Source organism: Salvelinus alpinus, chromosome 18 (genome assembly GCF_045679555.1).
Source record: "Salvelinus alpinus chromosome 18, SLU_Salpinus.1, whole genome shotgun sequence".
Lineage (NCBI taxonomy): Eukaryota > Metazoa > Chordata > Actinopteri > Salmoniformes > Salmonidae > Salvelinus > Salvelinus alpinus.
In genome coordinates this window covers 30723155-30743302 of record NC_092103.1, presented here as the reverse complement: position 1 = coordinate 30743302, position 20148 = coordinate 30723155, and the positions used below count along the sequence as shown (strand labels likewise).

Here is a 20148-nt window from a genome sequence, read left to right as displayed (position 1 = left end):
TACAAATACACAGACAATAGAACACACAGACGTTGACACACACGCTAACATGAATGGATCCATAGGGACCCTGGTGTTTCAGTTGAAGCTGTTTGAAGCTGAGTGCTTTCTTGGCAGGGGGGGAATCCATTGTTTCAGTGAGAGGAGGGAATGACAGCATGCCTCTCCCTGGAATGTCCTGGTCAGGGTGTCTGCAGGGTAATGTGTGCTCCAGAACCTGCTCCACTCCGGATGGCCAGAGGAAACATGCTGTCTGACTCCAGGCTCACCGAGGCTAATGAGACAGTCTACCTCAGAGGAGACACACCTAACTAGGACGGCTTTGAAGTGATTTGTGAAGCACCTATGTAGTGCTTATGGAGCTCTATAAAGCCTTGATAAGTTGTTTTCAGTAAATCTACCCTGGAAGAGGAGTAACTCCAATGAATGTATGTTTATGAGTTGACTGTATATATGAGTGCACAATCAGGCACTGTTAGTGGAATTAAATAATTCCTACAATATACTCATTAATTAAACTCAATCTGTCTATCTATAAGAATTTGTAAGATACTTATCAACATGAAATAGACAGGATACAGTCATATCAAAACTAGACAATAGTGTTTATTCTCGGAGCAAGCTCCCATTTGATCATAAACACAGGTTTATATACAATATATGACGTCATAGATTACAGAATGAGTCTTATTGTCCTAACAAATAGAAAACAGGTTCAAAAGTTCATTCTAACCTCACAGGACACTCACATGAAACACCATATAATCATTTATCCTGAAGGCTCACTATAATTGATTACCACTTTAGCAGACAACTCAAGATAATGAAAGACCTAAAAAGTGACCCACAGCCTTATCTAAACATCTCAGGGCTAAGTTGGGTCAGTTCAACCAGAGTTTAATGACCCTTTCTGCTTACTTTATAACCCACAACACAAATCTCTTTTCACCAGGCATGCAGAGTTCAATTTGTTATATTTTTATCTAAAGCTAGAATTTGTTTTAACTATTTATTAACAAAATTCCTAACAATCCACCCTAAATAACAAAACAATTCATAGCTACATATCAAAAGATCATATATAAACTTAAATGTTTATACAAGAATAAAACCAAACCAATATATGTATTTACACTCCATCAACATCAATGACTGTTCTAACTTATATCAGATTTATAACACTTCTATTAGGATTTTCGTTACAATCTTCATTAAAGAAACAGTCTATACATTGAAACATGTAACCGTCTAAATTCTCTAAACATCAAATACAGTCTCGTCCAATCTCGGTTCCTCATAATTAAAAGATCCGGAGTCGTTTTCCACTAGATCCGGGCCCATACATTCATCCTCCCACTGGTCAGAGCTTAGAATTGGTCCGCACTTCATCTGTTGTGTCATCGATTTCTCCAGAATCCTGGAAATGAGAACTTTCACACACGGAATCAAACCACATCCACACAAAACTAATACAGTCACACAGGTGAAGGTAGCCCATAACACAGTAATCATGACATTTTTCCATTTCCCAAACATACTGTCAAACCAATTAGTCAGAGAAGTATCCACCCCTGAGTTCACTGCCAACTCGTGAGCTAGGGTGGTTAAACCTACCAAGGCCTTAGTCACAGATCCATCCAGAGCTGTGTTACTTGGGATAAACGTACAGCACATCGACCCGAATAACACACAAACCCCACCCTTTTCTGCCAATAACATATCTATCTCGATTCTATTCTATTCTGCCAAGCCATTCATTACATCTCTGGTATAATTGATCTAGTCCACATTCTTATTGAGAGTGGACCACTAGAAAATACTTGACTCTAATCCTGCTAAGATCCAATTCCTCGCTTTGAATTGGATCTGAGTAAGGGTAAAGAGCATGCCTAACTGCACTAGTGCATAACTACCGTTCCAATTGGTAGGCAGGTTAGGTCACAGCTTCATACCTCCACACTCTAAACCTTTTCATCTGCCAGTCAGGTCTCTCATTGTCTTCTCAGTTGTAACATTCTCAGTCCTATTGCATGTACTGACTCCCCCTACTTCCCATCCGTGTGTTATGTAGCGATCCATAAAATCCTGTCACTGTGAAAGAGAAAATCTGGATGTAATCGGCACCTGGGGACACATATCACAGATCAATGCAACTGTCATAGTTCAGCTTCCTGCCCTCTTGAACCGCTTTATCATACAGGCCATTCCATGGTTGTAGCAATTCCATCAAATGGAAAGGAAATGAGTATGAACTGAGGTATTGCTGAGGCATGCCTAACCATAGGTTAGAATCCCATAACAGTTTCCACCTCAATCACTTCCTTAAAATCTTTCATCTGAACCATCCACATCGGCCTTGGCTCTGGACAACTCTACGGTCAGTATCTGCTTTGTCTGGGGCTCTGCTTGTATTCTGGCTGACTATCATCTGCTCTAACTTCTCGTATTCGGAATGGCACTAGGTTGTCAACTGAAACCCTTACTTTCACTACTCTCCATCTTCCATACTGGGTATGTAGATTTATATAGCCCTCATGATGTGAGCTATAACCTGTTTCCATGAGCTACACAGAGACTTGCATAGATGTCTTCCACAATGGCTGCTCTTAGTCCTAAACTGCCAAGGAGTCAGAGGCCCCATTTGGTCTACATAGAACTCCACTGAGACTTCCTTCCCAATCCCAAACCCACTCTCACTTCCTGTTTATCCAGATCGAGTGATCTCTTATGCTTGGTTAATACAAAATCCTCATTGTCTAACTATGTGTCAATATTACCCTCTGGCCTTCTTGGGGTTCATGGTGTATCAGGAATATGGCTCCCACAACCAGACAGCTCAGGATGGACCGCCCACCTATAAAGCCCCACCCTCTCCCAGAGAAAACATCATCAGCAAGAAGCCAGACACACCTTCACTTCTATGAACAAACACAGGGATGAAATGACGAGGAAAAGGAAATCTTCATCCGAGAGATGGCCCCCAGAATTCTGTTAATTCCAGTTCTCCTCTCGGACACTGTGCTTGTTCGACAGTGTCAATGTGTCTTACCCTCCCTCAGTGTGATATGAATCCGGGTAGCTCTTTCAGCTAGCTGTTACCAGAATTCAATGGTATGGTCCCCCCAACAGGCCTCAGGGACTGGATTGAGTGACTTCACCTGTAATTCACCTGTAGTGCATAAAATCTTGGACATACAGGTTTGGTTAAACAAACAACCTTTTCATGTAATCAACAATACTTCTTTCTATTTCTATATCTGTTTGTTTAACTAGATATTTTTTTATTTTTTATTAGTTTATCATCCAATAGGCCACATCCTATCCTAGACCACAACTTACCCATCCCCCCTTGTTGGCTCTGCCAGGTAACAACCTTGCCTAACCTAACCAATGACTAAGGTAAAATTTGTGTAAATTATCCTTATGTCTGACATTATCATGTAGGAACGCCCCTTTCATTCGCCTCATGTCCAATTCTCCCTTGGGCGTCCATTCATATCTATCCTTTTCCAATTCTCTGTCAAGTGACTTATCTACTTTAAAAGGTATCTGTGCTGCTTATATATGTTCTTAAATATATATATTTATTGATTTAAACCGTATCCTTTTTCTTACCTATCTTATTTCACAGCCTACCTTGCTCATGTCCTGGTCCCCCCTCTCCACTCTGCTCTCAAACCTTCAAGATCTCAACAGTGCGTGGCAGACCCCTCTATATGCCTTTTTCTCATAATAGTCAATAACAACTATGTGTTCCATCCAAATATTAACTAAGTGTCTCACTGTTTTGGCTTTATCTAAAATCATGGACTTAAAAAAACAACATGTCTTATAGTGTCAATCTCTAAAGCCCTTACATAACCTTAATCAAAACTAAAATCAATCTCCATCCAAATATGAATCCCAAATCATCACACATGTCATATGCCCCTGTCAATTTTAATACTATTTAAATAAAAATCTTCTAATGGCCAAAACAAATGGTAACCATATCAAATCCTTTCTTTACTAATAAGCTCTCTCCCCCAGGAGTCCACTGTTTTTTATTAAATAATAACATTTGGTTAACCTTAAACTCAGTCTCATAAATAATTAATATATGTTTTACAGTGTGGAAACCTTATCCACAGTAAATTACCACTCCTAAGAACTAAAACTTATTTCTTCTCATAAATAATTTTAATGCTTACGTATTTTCCTGCCATATTGGCTTAAAATATCTCCTGCCCAAACCTAAATGTATCATATCTTCCCTCATTTATTATTGACGACAAAGGAGATTTTTCCTGTTGTAATACCAAATCAATAATAGCCAATTAATGTACCTCAAAACTAGTATCCCAAATTACCACAAATGCATTATCTTCATGGCCCTCCCCTGAAGCTGATCAGACCTCAAGAGACAGCCATGATAAAGGTCAAAGGTTATACCACCCCTGTATACCATGTTCCTAGACATTTTAAAGAACCCTTTATCCTTTAAATCAAAAAAATTCACTTGTGTAATTAAAACTCAGAAAATAAAAACTCAGAAAACCCCATATATGAGCATGCCCCTTTAAAATTCCTTTGCACTAAAACAAATAGTCCTAACAAATGTTTTATGTGTGTATATTTGCAAACCTTAATGAAAAAACAAAAACCTTTCAGGCCCTTTCCAATTTGGTCGTTTATGGCCTCAATCTCACTCCTCAATCTCTCCCCAAGATAATAGTCCCTTTAAACATTCAAGAAGACAATAAAACTCGCACTCTCCCAGGAAAAACACAAAGCGCCTAACTAGCATTCACTGTGCTACATCGATTCAGAAACTCAAAAGTGAACTATTAACCAAACCTAATGATAATTTCCAATAAATCTCTAATCATTAATCATAAGTTTTAAACAACGTCCATGTATATGCCTACTTAAGTGAACATGCTAGCCTTAGATGCAATTAACCTGATATTTATTATCTAACCGTATTACTTTTTTCCTCTGTCGCAAATGTCGTACATTTCTCAGGGTAAGAAATCAGTAATTTAATCCCAGGTATTTAATAAAAATGTAAACGTATTTTCCCATGGCTCCTTCAACTTACATATTTTAGATAACTTCCATCCGTCCCGGAAGAAGGAATCCTACTTAAACACATCAGAATACAATGTTTATAATCAATAACCATCAGAATCCATTATTACTATGTTTTACGATTCAGACATTCAGATCTCCCTTCACACAGGTGAATATAGTCCAATAAACACTATAAATCAATGATGCCCACCTAGCGAATCTGTTGCTAGTTTTTAGCATCTGTCCTAACTACCCTGACGATTTACAGCTACTTTTAAAAATGTATCTGGAAATGTTTATCAACTTCTGAAAAGTGACTCAAAAACATAATGGACGTATTTCCCTTCTAAATGTCACAAACACTTTTCTCTGCCACCCCCCAGTCACAACATCATTGCCGTGGCGACAAAAGTGCCTTGTGAGCGATGTCATCAACAGGCGCTCATCCTGTCTCCATGCCACAGCGACTTTCAACGAATTGCACAATCATAGTTGACTGATTGTAGCAGCAGTTTTACGGGTTCGATAAACCAAACCCAATTTATCACAAATGTTGGAACTTGTATAGAACTTACAACATCAATCAACATCTCCCAATCCAAATTGTACTTCCAGAAGTACAGAAACGAGTGGGAGTTCGTCCCTAAATTACTTTCAAATTAATTTGAGTAACGTAAATGTTTATTCAACGTAATGACGCAGTTTTGCGTTATCACCATATAATTAATTCTCTCTCCATTATTATTTTAGAATTCATTAGAATTTAGTAACTATCTCTTCCTTGATTCAGCATTTTAATTACGACTATATTCCCAATACATTATTCAAACATATAATTTAGGCAACAGACATCGTCTTGCATCGAAATTCGCTACGTTATTATTTTAAGTGGAACGAATTAGTCTATTAATTTAACCTATACAATCTATTAAAACGTTCAGTTTATATCTTATACAAACACTAACAACTATAACTTTCTAGGCAACCCATATAATTAGTTTAATTACAATCAAAAAACTCTGAATTTAGCCAAAGCATTTACCGGTAACCGAACCCGAGACTCTCGCGTTTCAGGCGAGAATTCTACCACTGATCCACCGAAGCCATGTAAATAACAAAAACTTATTCGCATTTAAACCCACTTTACATGTATCTGTATTCGTAATTCCAATCCCGAGTCAACAAAATATCCCTAATTTAAAAGCTCAAGCCTTTCCTCAGTGAGAATTCCCATTTTTCTCGCTTTCGTTGTTTCTCGACTCTCTCTTATTCTCCCGATAGTCGCGCCTTACCTTTCCCTTAGTTAAATTACAATCTCGGTGATTGTGTCCAATCCTGTCACAATGTTTGCAGGGAGTGTTACACTCCCGGGCGAAATGTCCAGTTTCATTACAATTAAAACATTTTCTATTATTCTTTTGACTCACCCTATCCGCTTTTCTCGACTTTTTTTCTTTCTCTACACCGACTGTTCCTCCTTCGGCTTCAGCAGACTCCACAATTTTGCGTGGTAGTTGTACCGTTATCTCCTGAAGCCGTATTCTCACCACTACTATCTCATCAACAATTTTACCTCTGTATGTTTGCTCTGCTTGAGAAGGATATATTTTTTTACTACCACCCCCGCCCATTTGGCCAACTTTTTCATCTATGGGAGCGGAGGGGAACGTATTCTGGCTCTCTATGTGTTTCCTCCTGTTGTCACCCTCTACTCTTTTCCTAGCCTCCGAAAGCCAGACTCTAGCTGTGGCTAACCCCTGTTTATTCTGCTTCTTATCATCTTTACCACACTTCTTATGTATCTGTTTGATAAGCAATTCTAGTTTTTCAACATTCAGCCTACCATCAAATCCATAATGCTTACCCCATTTTAGACAAAATTCTAAATTTCTCTTATCTTTCAGTTCCATAAAACGCTGGTCTCCCGTTAATACCGGGACCTCCTTGGAGGATTTACTACCCATGTTTGATAATCCTTTCCTTTACTAGTAGTTATGGTATTATCACCTATCTATGTCTTTCTATGTATTTATTTATTTCTCTATGTGTCTGTTACTACTTCCTACCGCTCTCACAATTTAGGTGTATATATTTCTATTTTATGTGCGTTTTACCTTTACCCAAGTTATAATCTATGTGTATGAATTTATATGATTCTCTTCCTTGGAAACTTTATCTATAGCGTTGTTATCGATCGGACATTAGATCTCACTTTAACTATCAGTTATTACCCAGGGGACACACTTCCCTGGTCAAACTCTGTTTGTATTTATCCAATCTCACTTCGCTATATTAAGTTTCCCTCCCACTCTTTTGGATAATAATATCTTTCAGTATTAATAAGTTCAGTTATTCCGTTCGCCTAGGATTACCCTGCCTTCTCACCAAACCGAATTTATCCTCACCTGTTTTAGGTTAAAACTTCATTTAGGTATGTCTTTTGAATTAATGGCTGTCCTATTTGTACAAAACGACCGTTCCAACAACACTTACTATATCCCACCCGTAATAATCCTCACAGCTAGCAAGGCCCGGATTATTCAAATTCATTATATTTAGTTATGGTAATGCACCTACCAAGGTCTTTTCGGACCTTTTCATCCATCCATCTTGTATTTCGGTCATACAAGTAACCCACAATCTGTTTGGAATATCCGAAGCTACTATTATTGATAAATGCTAAATACGTTTAGAATTTAAAATCAAAGATAACTTACATCATACCCCCCACATTCGAGAATAAAGACTATTTACCTTCGTCTTGCAGACTGGGAAAAGCAATGCTTTTCCCAGTTACCGTCTCTGTCTACCTCAGATATATAAATACCGGCCTGTTGTTTAACCTCAATTCAGAGGCCAGGACTTTAACTAACGGGTCTTGACCCGCCCGTGCACGGTTTTCGGCTAATATCTTCGGATGACAGAGGCAAAGTTTGGAAATCCACTCGAAGGACCAATTGTTAGTGGAATTAAATAATTCCTACAATATACTCATTAATTAAACTCAATCTCTCTATCTATAAGAATTTGTAAGATACTTATCAACATGAAATAGACAGGATACAGTCATATCAAAACTAGACAATAGTGTTTATTCTCGGAGCAAGCTCCCATTTGATCATAAACACAGGTTTATATACAATATATGACGTCATAGATTACAGAATGAGTCTTATTGTCCTAACAAATAGAAAACAGGTTCAAAAGTTCATTCTAACCTCACAGGACATTCACATGAAACACCATATAATCATTTATCCTGAAGGCTCACTATAATTGATTACCACTTTAGCAGACAACTCAAGATAATGAAAGACCTAAAAAGTGACCCACAGCCTTATCTAAACATCTCAGGGCTAAGTTGGGTCAGTTCAACCAGAGTTTAATGACCCTTTCTGCTTACTTTATAACCCACAACACAAATCTCTTTTCACCAGGCATGCAGAGTTCAATTTGTTATATTTTTATCTAAAGCTAGAATTTGTTTTAACTATTTATTAACAAAATTCCTAACAGGCACGGAATGTATTTTCAAACCTCCCCATCTCTTACAGAGTTGAATGAAAACGGGAGAATGGGAGAGCAGGTGTGATCAGCACCGATTTGGTGGTACTGTAGGTATAGGTAGCTAGCAAAAGAGACTTCAGAATTCTCTGTCAGTCAGTTGGGGCAAGTTGGTGGGGTTGCCATGGGAACGGAGCATTGAGAAAATTGCCCATTGTGGCAAAGCAAGGATGGAGAGAGAGGGGAGAGAGGAGCGAAAGAGAGAGAAAGGTAGCTGTCACTCCTAAGGCTGGCAGTGACAATATGGGTCAGCGACAGACACGTGTAATAGAGTTCTGACTATGAGAGAGAGAGAGAGAGAGAGAGAGAGAGAGAGAGAGAGAGACACATACTGCATACACATGTAGAAACACACACACACAACTGTTTAACCACCATCTCTGTGATTTCAGCATCTTGTCTGTCTCTGAGGGATACATACTGTTTCTCAAGCGGGGTCTTTGATGTCCCTATGGTGACTCTCTCCACTCCTCCATCCAGCCTCTTATCTTCCCCTGACAGACCCCATAGAGGGCAATTAACTAGACACTCAGAGACCCAGTCTGAGCAGCTTTACAAAAGCCAAGCCAGTTGACTGCCATCTGTGCACCATCATCCCCCAGGTCCCCTGACACCCACACTGCCTGGTGGTGTGAGACTGTCCTATTAACTAACTGTTAGGAGGGATGGAGGGAAGGACAGGGAGATGGAGAGAGGGAGGGAGGGGGGATGTTTTATTGGGCTACGGAGGAGGAAGAGAAGAAGAAGATGGAAGAAGAGTTGAAGGAGAGGAAGTATGAGAGAGAGGAGGATGAAGGGGAAAAGGAGGAGAAAGAGGAGAAGGGCTTGTACAGGCCAGATAGTTTAACCTCATTGAGTAGTGGGCAATAAAACCACACCTCTCATAGATAACAATATAACCACACCTCTCATAGATAACAATATAACCACATCTCTCATAGACAACAATATAACCACACCTCTCATAGATAACAATATAACCACACCTCTCATAGATAATAATATAACCACATCTCTCATAGACAACAATATAACCACACCTCTCATAGAGAACATTATAACCACACCTCTCATAGATAACAATAAAACCACACCTCTCATAGATAACAATATAACCACACCTCTCATAGAGAACATTATAACCACACCTCTCATAGACAACAATATAACCACACCTCTCATAGATAACAATAAAACCACACCTCTCATAGATAACAATATAACCACACCTCTCATAGATAACAATATAACCACACCTCTCATAGATAACAATAAAACCACACCTCTCATAGATAACATTATAACCACACCTCTCATAGATAACAATATAACCACACCTCTCATAGATAACAATATAACCACACCTCTCATAGATAACAATAAAACCACACCTCTCATAGATAACATTATAACCACACCTCTCATAGATAACAATAAAACCACACCTCTCATAGATAACATTATAACCACACCTCTCATAGACAACAATATAACCACACCTCTCATAGATAACATTATAACCACACCTCTCATAGATAATAATATAACCACACCTCTCATAGAGAACATTATAACCACACCTCTCATAGACAACAATATAACCACACCTCTCATAGATAACATTATAACCACACCTCTCATAGATAATAATATAACCACACCTCTCATAGATAACATTATAACCACACCTCTCATAGATAATAATATAACCACACCTCTCATAGAGAACATTATAACCACACCTCTCATAGACAACAATATAACCACACCTCTCATAGATAACATTATAACCACACCTCTCATAGACAACAATATAACCACACCTCTCATAGATAACAATATAACCACACCTCTCATAGATAACAATATAACCACACCTCTCATAGACAACATTATAACCACACCTCTCATAGACAACAATATAACCACACCTCTCATAGAGAACATTATAACCACACCTCTCATAGACAACAATATAACCACACCTCTCATAGATAACATTATAACCACACCTCTCATAGACAACAATATAACCACACCTCTCATAGATAACATTATAACCACACCTCTCATAGATAACAATAAAACCACACCTCTCATAGATAACAATATAACCACACCTCTCATAGACAACAATATAACCACATCTCTCATAGAGAACATTATAACCACACCTCTCATAGACAACAATATAACCACACCTCTCATAGATAACATTATAACCACACCTCTCATAGATAACAATAAAACCACACCTCTCATAGATAACATTATAACCACACCTCTCATAGAGAACATTATAACCACACCTCTCATAGACAACAATATAACCACACCTCTCATAGATAACAATATAACCACACCTCTCATAGATAACAATATAACCACACCTCTCATAGATAACAATATAACCACACCTCTCATAGACAACAATATAACCACACCTCTCATAGATAACAATATAACCACACCTCTCATAGACAACAATATAACCACACCTCTCATAGATAACAATATAACCACACCTCTCATAGACAACAATTAAACCTCACCTCTCATAGACAACAATATAACCACACCTCTCATAGATAACAATATAACCACACCTCTCATAGATAACAATATAACCACACCTCTCATAGATAACATTATAACCACACCTCTCATAGACAACAATATAACCACACCTCTCATAGACAACAATATAACCACACCTCTCATAGATAATAATATAACCACATCTCTCATAGACAACATTATAACCACACCTCTAATAGATAACAATATAAACACACCTCTCATAGATAACAATAAAACCACACCTCTCATAGATAACAATATAACCACACCTCTCATAGAGAACATTATAACCACACCTCTCATAGATAACAATAAAACCACACCTCTCATAGATAACAATATAACCACACCTCTCATAGATAACAATATAACCACACCTCTCATAGATAACAATATAACCACACCTCTCATAGAGAACATTATAACCACACCTCTCATAGACAACAATATAACCACACCTCTCATAGATAACAATAAAACCACACCTCTCATAGATAACAATATAACCACACCTCTCATAGATAACAATATAACCACACCTCTCATAGATAACAATAAAACCACACCTCTCATAGATAACAATATAACCACACCTCTCATAGACAACAATATAACCACACCTCTCATAGATAACAATAAAACCACACCTCTCATAGATAACAATATAACCACACCTCTCATAGACAACAATATAACCACACCTCTCATAGATAACATTATAACCACACCTCTCATAGATAACAATATAACCACACCTCTCATAGAGAACATTATAACCACACCTCTCATAGACAACAATATAACCACACCTCTCATAGAGAACATTATAACCACACCTCTCATAGAGAACATTATAACCACACCTCTCATAGACAACAATATAACCACACCTCTCATAGATAACAATATAACCACACCTCTCATAGACAACAATATAACCACACCTCTCATAGACAACAATATAACCACACCTCTCATAGACAACAATATAACCACACCTCTCATAGATAACAATATAACCACACCTCTCATAGACAACAATATAACCACACCTCTCATAGATAACAATATAACCACACCTCTCATAGACAACAATAAAACCTCACCTCTCATAGACAACAATATAACCACACCTCTCATAGATAACAATATAACCACACCTCTCATAGATAACAATATAACCACACCTCTCATAGATAACATTATAACCACACCTCTCATAGACAACAATATAACCACACCTCTCATAGACAACAATATAACCACACCTCTCATAGACAACAATATATCCACACCTCTCATAGATAACAATATAACCACACCTCTCATAGACAACAATATAACCACACCTCTCATAGACAACAATATAACCACACCTCTCATAGATAATAATATAACCACACCTCTCATAGATAACAATATAACCACACCTCTCATAGATAACAATATAACAACACCTCTCATAGATAACAATATAACCACACCTCTCATAGATAACAATATAACCACACCTCTCATAGACAACAATATAACCACACCTCTCATAGACAACATTATAACCACACCTCTCATAGATAACAATATAACCACACCTCTCATAGATAACATTATAACCACACCTCTCATAGATAACAATATAACCACACCTCTCATAGATAACAATATAACCACACCTCTCATAGACAACAGTATAACAACACCTCTCATAGATAACAATATAACCACACCTCTCATAGACAACAATATAACCACACCTCTCATAGATAACAATATATCCACACCTCTCATAGTTAACAATAAAACCACACCTCTCATAGATAACAATAAAACCACACCTCTCATAGATAACAATATAACCATACCTCTCATAGATAACAATATAACCACACCTCTCATAGACAACAATATAACCACACCTCTCATAGACAACAATATACCCACACCTCTCATAGTTAACAATAAAACCACACCTCTCATAGACAACATTATAACCACACCTCTCATAGACAACAATATAACCACACCTCTCATAGATAACAATAAAACCACACCTCTCATAGATAACAATATAACCACACCTCTCATAGACAACAATATAACCACACCTCTCATAGACAACAATATAACCACACCTCTCATAGACAACAATATAACCACACCTCTCATAGATAACAATATAACCACACCTCTCATAGACAACAATATAACCACACCTCTCATAGATAACAATATAACCACACCTCTCATAGACAACAATAAAACCTCACCTCTCATAGACAACAATATAACCACACCTCTCATAGATAACAATATAACCACACCTCTCATAGATAACAATATAACCACACCTCTCATAGATAACATTATAACCACACCTCTCATAGACAACAATATAACCACACCTCTCATAGACAACAATATAACCACACCTCTCATAGACAACAATATATCCACACCTCTCATAGATAACAATATAACCACACCTCTCATAGACAACAATATAACCACACCTCTCATAGACAACAATATAACCACACCTCTCATAGATAATAATATAACCACACCTCTCATAGATAACAATATAACCACACCTCTCATAGATAACAATATAACAACACCTCTCATAGATAACAATATAACCACACCTCTCATAGATAACAATATAACCACACCTCTCATAGACAACAATATAACCACACCTCTCATAGACAACATTATAACCACACCTCTCATAGATAACAATATAACCACACCTCTCATAGATAACATTATAACCACACCTCTCATAGATAACAATATAACCACACCTCTCATAGATAACAATATAACCACACCTCTCATAGACAACAGTATAACAACACCTCTCATAGATAACAATATAACCACACCTCTCATAGACAACAATATAACCACACCTCTCATAGATAACAATATATCCACACCTCTCATAGTTAACAATAAAACCACACCTCTCATAGATAACAATAAAACCACACCTCTCATAGATAACAATATAACCATACCTCTCATAGATAACAATATAACCACACCTCTCATAGACAACAATATAACCACACCTCTCATAGACAACAATATATCCACACCTCTCATAGTTAACAATAAAACCACACCTCTCATAGACAACATTATAACCACACCTCTCATAGACAACAATATAACCACACCTCTCATAGATAACAATAAAACCACACCTCTCATAGATAACAATATAACCACACCTCTCATAGATACCATTATAACCACACCTCTCATAGATAACAATATATCCACACCTCTCATAGATAACAATAAAACCACACCTCTCATAGATAACAATAAAACCACACCTCTCATAGATAACAATATAACCACACCTCTCATAGATAACAATATATCCACACCTCTCATAGATAACAATAAAACCACACCTCTCATAGACAACAATATAACCACACCTCTCATAGACAACAATATATCCACACCTCTCATAGATAACAATATAACCACACCTCTCATAGACAACAATATAACCACACCTCTCAGAGACAACAATATAACCACACCTCTCATAGATAATAATATAACCACACCTCTCATAGATAACAATATAACCACACCTCTCATAGATAACAATATAACAACACCTCTCATAGATAACAATATAACCACACCTCTCATAGATAACAATATAACCACACCTCTCATAGACAACAATATAACCACACCTCTCATAGACAACATTATAACCACACCTCTCATAGATAACAATATAACCACACCTCTCATAGATAACATTATAACCACACCTCTCATAGATAACAATATAACCACACCTCTCATAGATAACAATATAACCACACCTCTCATAGACAACAGTATAACAACACCTCTCATAGATAACAATATAACCACACCTCTCATAGACAACAATATAACCACACCTCTCATAGATAACAATATATCCACACCTCTCATAGTTAACAATAAAACCACACCTCTCATAGATAACAATAAAACCACACCTCTCATAGATAACAATATAACCATACCTCTCATAGATAACAATATAACCACACCTCTCATAGACAACAATATAACCACACCTCTCATAGACAACAATATATCCACACCTCTCATAGTTAACAATAAAACCACACCTCTCATAGACAACATTATAACCACACCTCTCATAGACAACAATATAACCACACCTCTCATAGATAACAATAAAACCACACCTCTCATAGATAACAATATAACCACACCTCTCATAGATACCATTATAACCACACCTCTCATAGATAACAATATATCCACACCTCTCATAGATAACAATAAAACCACACCTCTCATAGATAACAATAAAACCACACCTCTCATAGATAACAATATAACCACACCTCTCATAGATACCATTATAACCACACCTCTCATAGATAACAATATATCCACACCTCTCATAGACAACAATATAACCACACCTCTCAAAGATAACAATATAACCACACCTCTCATAGATAACACATCTGCTGTGTGTGTCCTCTAACAGACCTTACAAATAACACACACACCTCTATCTGCTGCCACACACACACACAAGCCTGCGCACACACAACACACACACACACGCTGAGAAATATTATCTTAAAGTGCCTGATATGCTGCTGCCATGGCAACAAGGGGATTAATTGTCCCTCAATGAACAGATCATTGAGGATGTTGGAATGTTTGATTAACTCACACAGGGGCAACTTCAACGTGCATTTCTAGTACCTCTGTTTGGCTATTGCACCTCCTGCTTTTCCCATTCCCTAATGGTACACAGATGTGTTTGTGTGTTTGGGGGGGGGGGATTCACATCTGGCCCCTGCATATGTTCACAATGTGAGAGGAAACCACTGTAATATACTGTACCATATACACTATGCGCACACATACACCATTATGTGATGGAGAAATTAGTGTGTAAAATCCTACTGCATGCTACTACACATGTTGCAACCATCTGCACAGTGCTGTGTACCATACGCAGAGTACATGTAAACGAGGCTTCTCATCACGAGTCTTGAAAACCACGTTTTACTTGCAAACTTTGTACCAGGTGAAACGCTGTCCACAATAAAAACAATGCAGCTAACTCCATGTACATTTTTTACATTTACATTTTAGTCATTTAGCAGACCCTCTTATACAGAGCGACTTCCTACATTTTCGTACTTGTCCACTGTGTGAATCAAACCCTCAACCGTGGTTTTACAAGCACCTTGCTCTACCAACTGAGCCACACATGTTACTCTGTGCATTAATACAGCCGACAGTCCTGTTACACAGCTGACAGTCTAATTTACTGTAGCAAGGCATTGGTTGACACGCTAAAAGACAGACAGACAGACAGACAGACAGACAGACAGACAGACAGACAGACAGACAGACAGACAGACAGACAGACAGACAGACAGACAGACAGACAGAAAGTCTGAATACCCCGAATGCCCTTCTCAATGTCTTCCTTTCCCTCAAGGTTTGAGGTATCAGTGAGGGGTGATTTAAGGGATACCTGTGTGTGTGTTGTGTGTTTCTATCAAAGCATGTGTCAACTGTCAAAACAAGTATTGCTAGTTTCAGGTCTCTACTAACTGACATACAATCAGAGTTGTTCTGTGCATCAAGCATTGAAACTGTTTTGCTATTCAAACGTTTATTACAGAGAAGCGGTCATTAGGCTGGCCATTTACCGTCATCCAAAACTCCATGACCATCACAGGACTACTCATACAGTATATGTGTGTTTGTTGAACAGTTGTGTTTTGTTGTGTATTAGAGAGAGTGGGTCACTGTGGAGAATGACAACAACCCCAGTGATGTCATCCAAACTTACACAGATCAACACTGGCCTGTCAGAGTGACCTCACAGAGTGCTGCCATGCATGCGTGTGTGTGTGTGTGTGTGTGTGTGTGTGTGTGTGTGTGTGTGTGTGTGTGTGTGTGTGTGTGTGTGTGTGTGTGTGTGTGTGTGTGTGTGTGTGTGTGTGTGTGTGTGTGTGTGTGAGTGAGTGAGTGAGTGAGTATCAGTGTTTGCCTATCTATAAATCTGATCTGGATGTTTTACAGCACACCGTGAGCACAATAGTGACTAAATCAACATGTACAGTACAGGATGTTTCCATTGATGACCAGTCAGGCCCAGCAGGATGGGTGTTCTCCATCTATCAGACCTTCTCTTGTCTTTATTCAATTACTCTGTGTACTGTATTAATACAGCGGAGTTACACAAGGCTTTGGTTAACAAGTTAACAGAAAGACAGAAAGACAGACGGACAGACATTGTAGTATTGCTAGTTTCAGGTCTCTACCAATTGACATACAAGCAGAGTTGTTGTGTAACAATCATGTATCCAATAGAAATAGTGAAAGGTTATGTTAGTTCACTACATGGCAGCCCATGGTTAATATCAGTCCTGTTCTTTACTGCACCATGGTCTGAAGTCTCTGTATAGACATGCATACTGGCATGTCTCACATTCCTGTAGTGGACATGTCCCGATCTGTAGCACATGGTACCTAAAGTCTCTGAGCAGTAACAATCAATGTCTGTGATAACATGAATTACATGAAATCCCTCTGTAGTGAAAACACTTACAGTGGAGGCTGGTGGGAGGAGCTATAGGAGGACGGGCTCATTGTAATGGCTGGAATGCAATTAATGATATGGAGACAAACATGTGGTTTCCATGTGCTTGATACCATTCCATGTATTCCATACCAACCATTACAATGAGCCTATCCTCCTATAGCTCCTCCCACCAGCCACCACTGACATAGAACACACACATTGATAGAGAAAGAACTATCAGATGCAGATTAGATCAGAGGGCTTTCTATTTAGAGACATCAGAAAACCAGGAGTGGTGTTGGAAAATAAATGGAATGTGCAAAACGAAAGGAATTATGACGTTATTGATAACAACCTATTACTGAATCCTGAACTCTGCCTGAATTTGCAGTGAACAAAGCATGTTGTACGAATGTGCCTTTACCCAATGTACCTAGCTGATATCCTTCTCCCTCTATCTATCACTTTCTCTCTCTCCCTCTCTCTCTCTCTCCCTCTCTCTATCGCTTTCTCTCTCTCTCTCCCTCTCTCTCTCTTTCTCTTTCTCTGTCTCTTTGTCTCTCTGTCCCTCTGTCCCTCTGTCTCTCTATCTCTCTCTCTCTCTCTCTCTCTCTCTCTCTCTCTCTCTCTCTCTCTCTCTCTCTCTCTCTCTCTCTCTCTCTCTCTCTCTCTCTCTCTCTCTCTCTCTCTCTTTCTCTGTCTCTTTGTCTCTCTGTCTCTCTTTCTCTCTCTCTCTCTCTCTTTCTCTTTCTCTATATTTCTATTTTTCTGTCTCTTTCTCTCTCTCTCTCTCTCTCTCTCTCTCTCTCTCTCTCTCTCTCTCTCTCTCTCTCTCTCTCTCTCTCTCTCTCTCTCTCTCTCTCTCTCTCTCTCTCTCTCTCTCTCTCTCTCTCTCTCTCTCTCTCTTTCTCTTTATCTGTCTCTTTGTCTCTTTGTCTCTCTGTCTCTCTCTCCCTCTCTCTCCCCCTCTCTCTCTCCCTCTCTCTCTCTTTCTCTTTCTCTGTCTCTTTGTCTCTCTCTCCCTCTCTCTCCCCCTCTCTCTCTCCCTCTCTCTCTCTTTCTCTTTCTCTGTCTCTTTGTCTCTCTGTCTCTCTGTCTCTCTGTCTCTCTCTCCCTCTCTCTCTGTCTCTCTGTGTCTCTCTCTCTGTCTCTCTCTCTATATATATATATATATATATATATATACAGTATAGATATTAATATCTCTCTCTCCTTCTCTCAGCAGAATCGCCCCCTGAGAGAACAGGCCGCAGACGGAGTATGCCCGGTAGCGCCCCGGACAAGACCATACCACCCATGGAACCTGCCGCCGCAGCCACGCCCTTCAGAGTCACTGTGAGTACTGACCTACTGGAGTGTGTGTGTGTGTGTGTGTGTGTGTGTGTGTGTGTGTGTGTGTGTGTGTGTGTGTGTGTGTGTGTGTGTGTGTGTGTGTGTGTGTGTGTGTGTGTGTGTGTGTGTGTGTGTGTGTGTGTGTGTGTGTGTGTGTGTGTGTGTAAATAATAACAGCTAATTAATAAACTGCAGAAATGAGTTTATGAGAGTCATCAATTAGCAGTTAATGACTTATTAGCAGAACACATCCCCATCAATAAGAGATTGGAGAGTGGAGTAAAGATGAGTGGAGAAGAGAACATCTGGGTAAACTGTAAACTGACATCAGAATACATTCAGGATGTATATTCATGGCTAAACCAATGGAAATGCTTCACTATCCACTGCAGAACTCTTTGATTGGTTCATACAGAGATTCATTCTATAGATTGAGAACTGTAGAAAAGCGCCACTCATGTTTTTTACTAGTTTCCCACCTAATAAAACTGTAGTTGATGTAGTTTACGCTCTCTCTCTCTCTCTCTCTCTCTCTCTCTCTCTCTCTCTCTCTCTCTCTCTCTCTCTCTCTCTCTCTCTCTCTCTCTCTCTCTCTCTCTCTCTCTCTCTCTCTCTCTCTCTCTCTCTCTCTCTCTCTCTCTCTCTCTCTCTCTCTCTCAATTCAATTCAATTCAAGGGGCTTTATTGGCATGGGAAACATGTGTTAACATTGCCAAAGCAAGTGAGGTAGGTAATATACAAAAGTCAAATAAACAATAAAAATGAACAGTAAACATTACACATACAGAAGTTTCAAAACAATAAAGACATTACAAATGTCATATTATATATATGCAGTGTTGTAACAATGTACAAATGGTTAAAGCACACAAGTTAAAATAAATAAACATAAATATGGGTTGTATTTACAGTGGTGTTTGTTCTTCACTGGTTGCCCTTTTCTTGTGGCAACAGGTCACAAATCTTGCTGCTGTGATGGCACACTGTGGAATTTCACCCAGTAGATA

At 38.5% G+C, this 20148-nt stretch overlaps 1 protein-coding gene across 3 annotated transcripts in view; it reads left to right on the top strand.

Moving 5' to 3' along the window:
• Positions 1-20148, top strand: part of LOC139544181 (disabled homolog 2-interacting protein-like) — a 267245-nt gene that overhangs the window by 66569 nt on the left and 180528 nt on the right. For 2 of the 3 annotated variants that reach the window (XM_071350999.1, XM_071350997.1), the window contains exon 2: positions 19035-19144. In XM_071350999.1, the coding sequence (XP_071207100.1) occupies positions 19070-19144 (75 nt within the window). In that variant the 5' untranslated portion in view covers positions 19035-19069. Of the gene's footprint in view, positions 1-19031; positions 19145-20148 lie in introns of all 3 variants that reach the window. The other variant, XM_071350998.1, reaches the window with a different exon arrangement.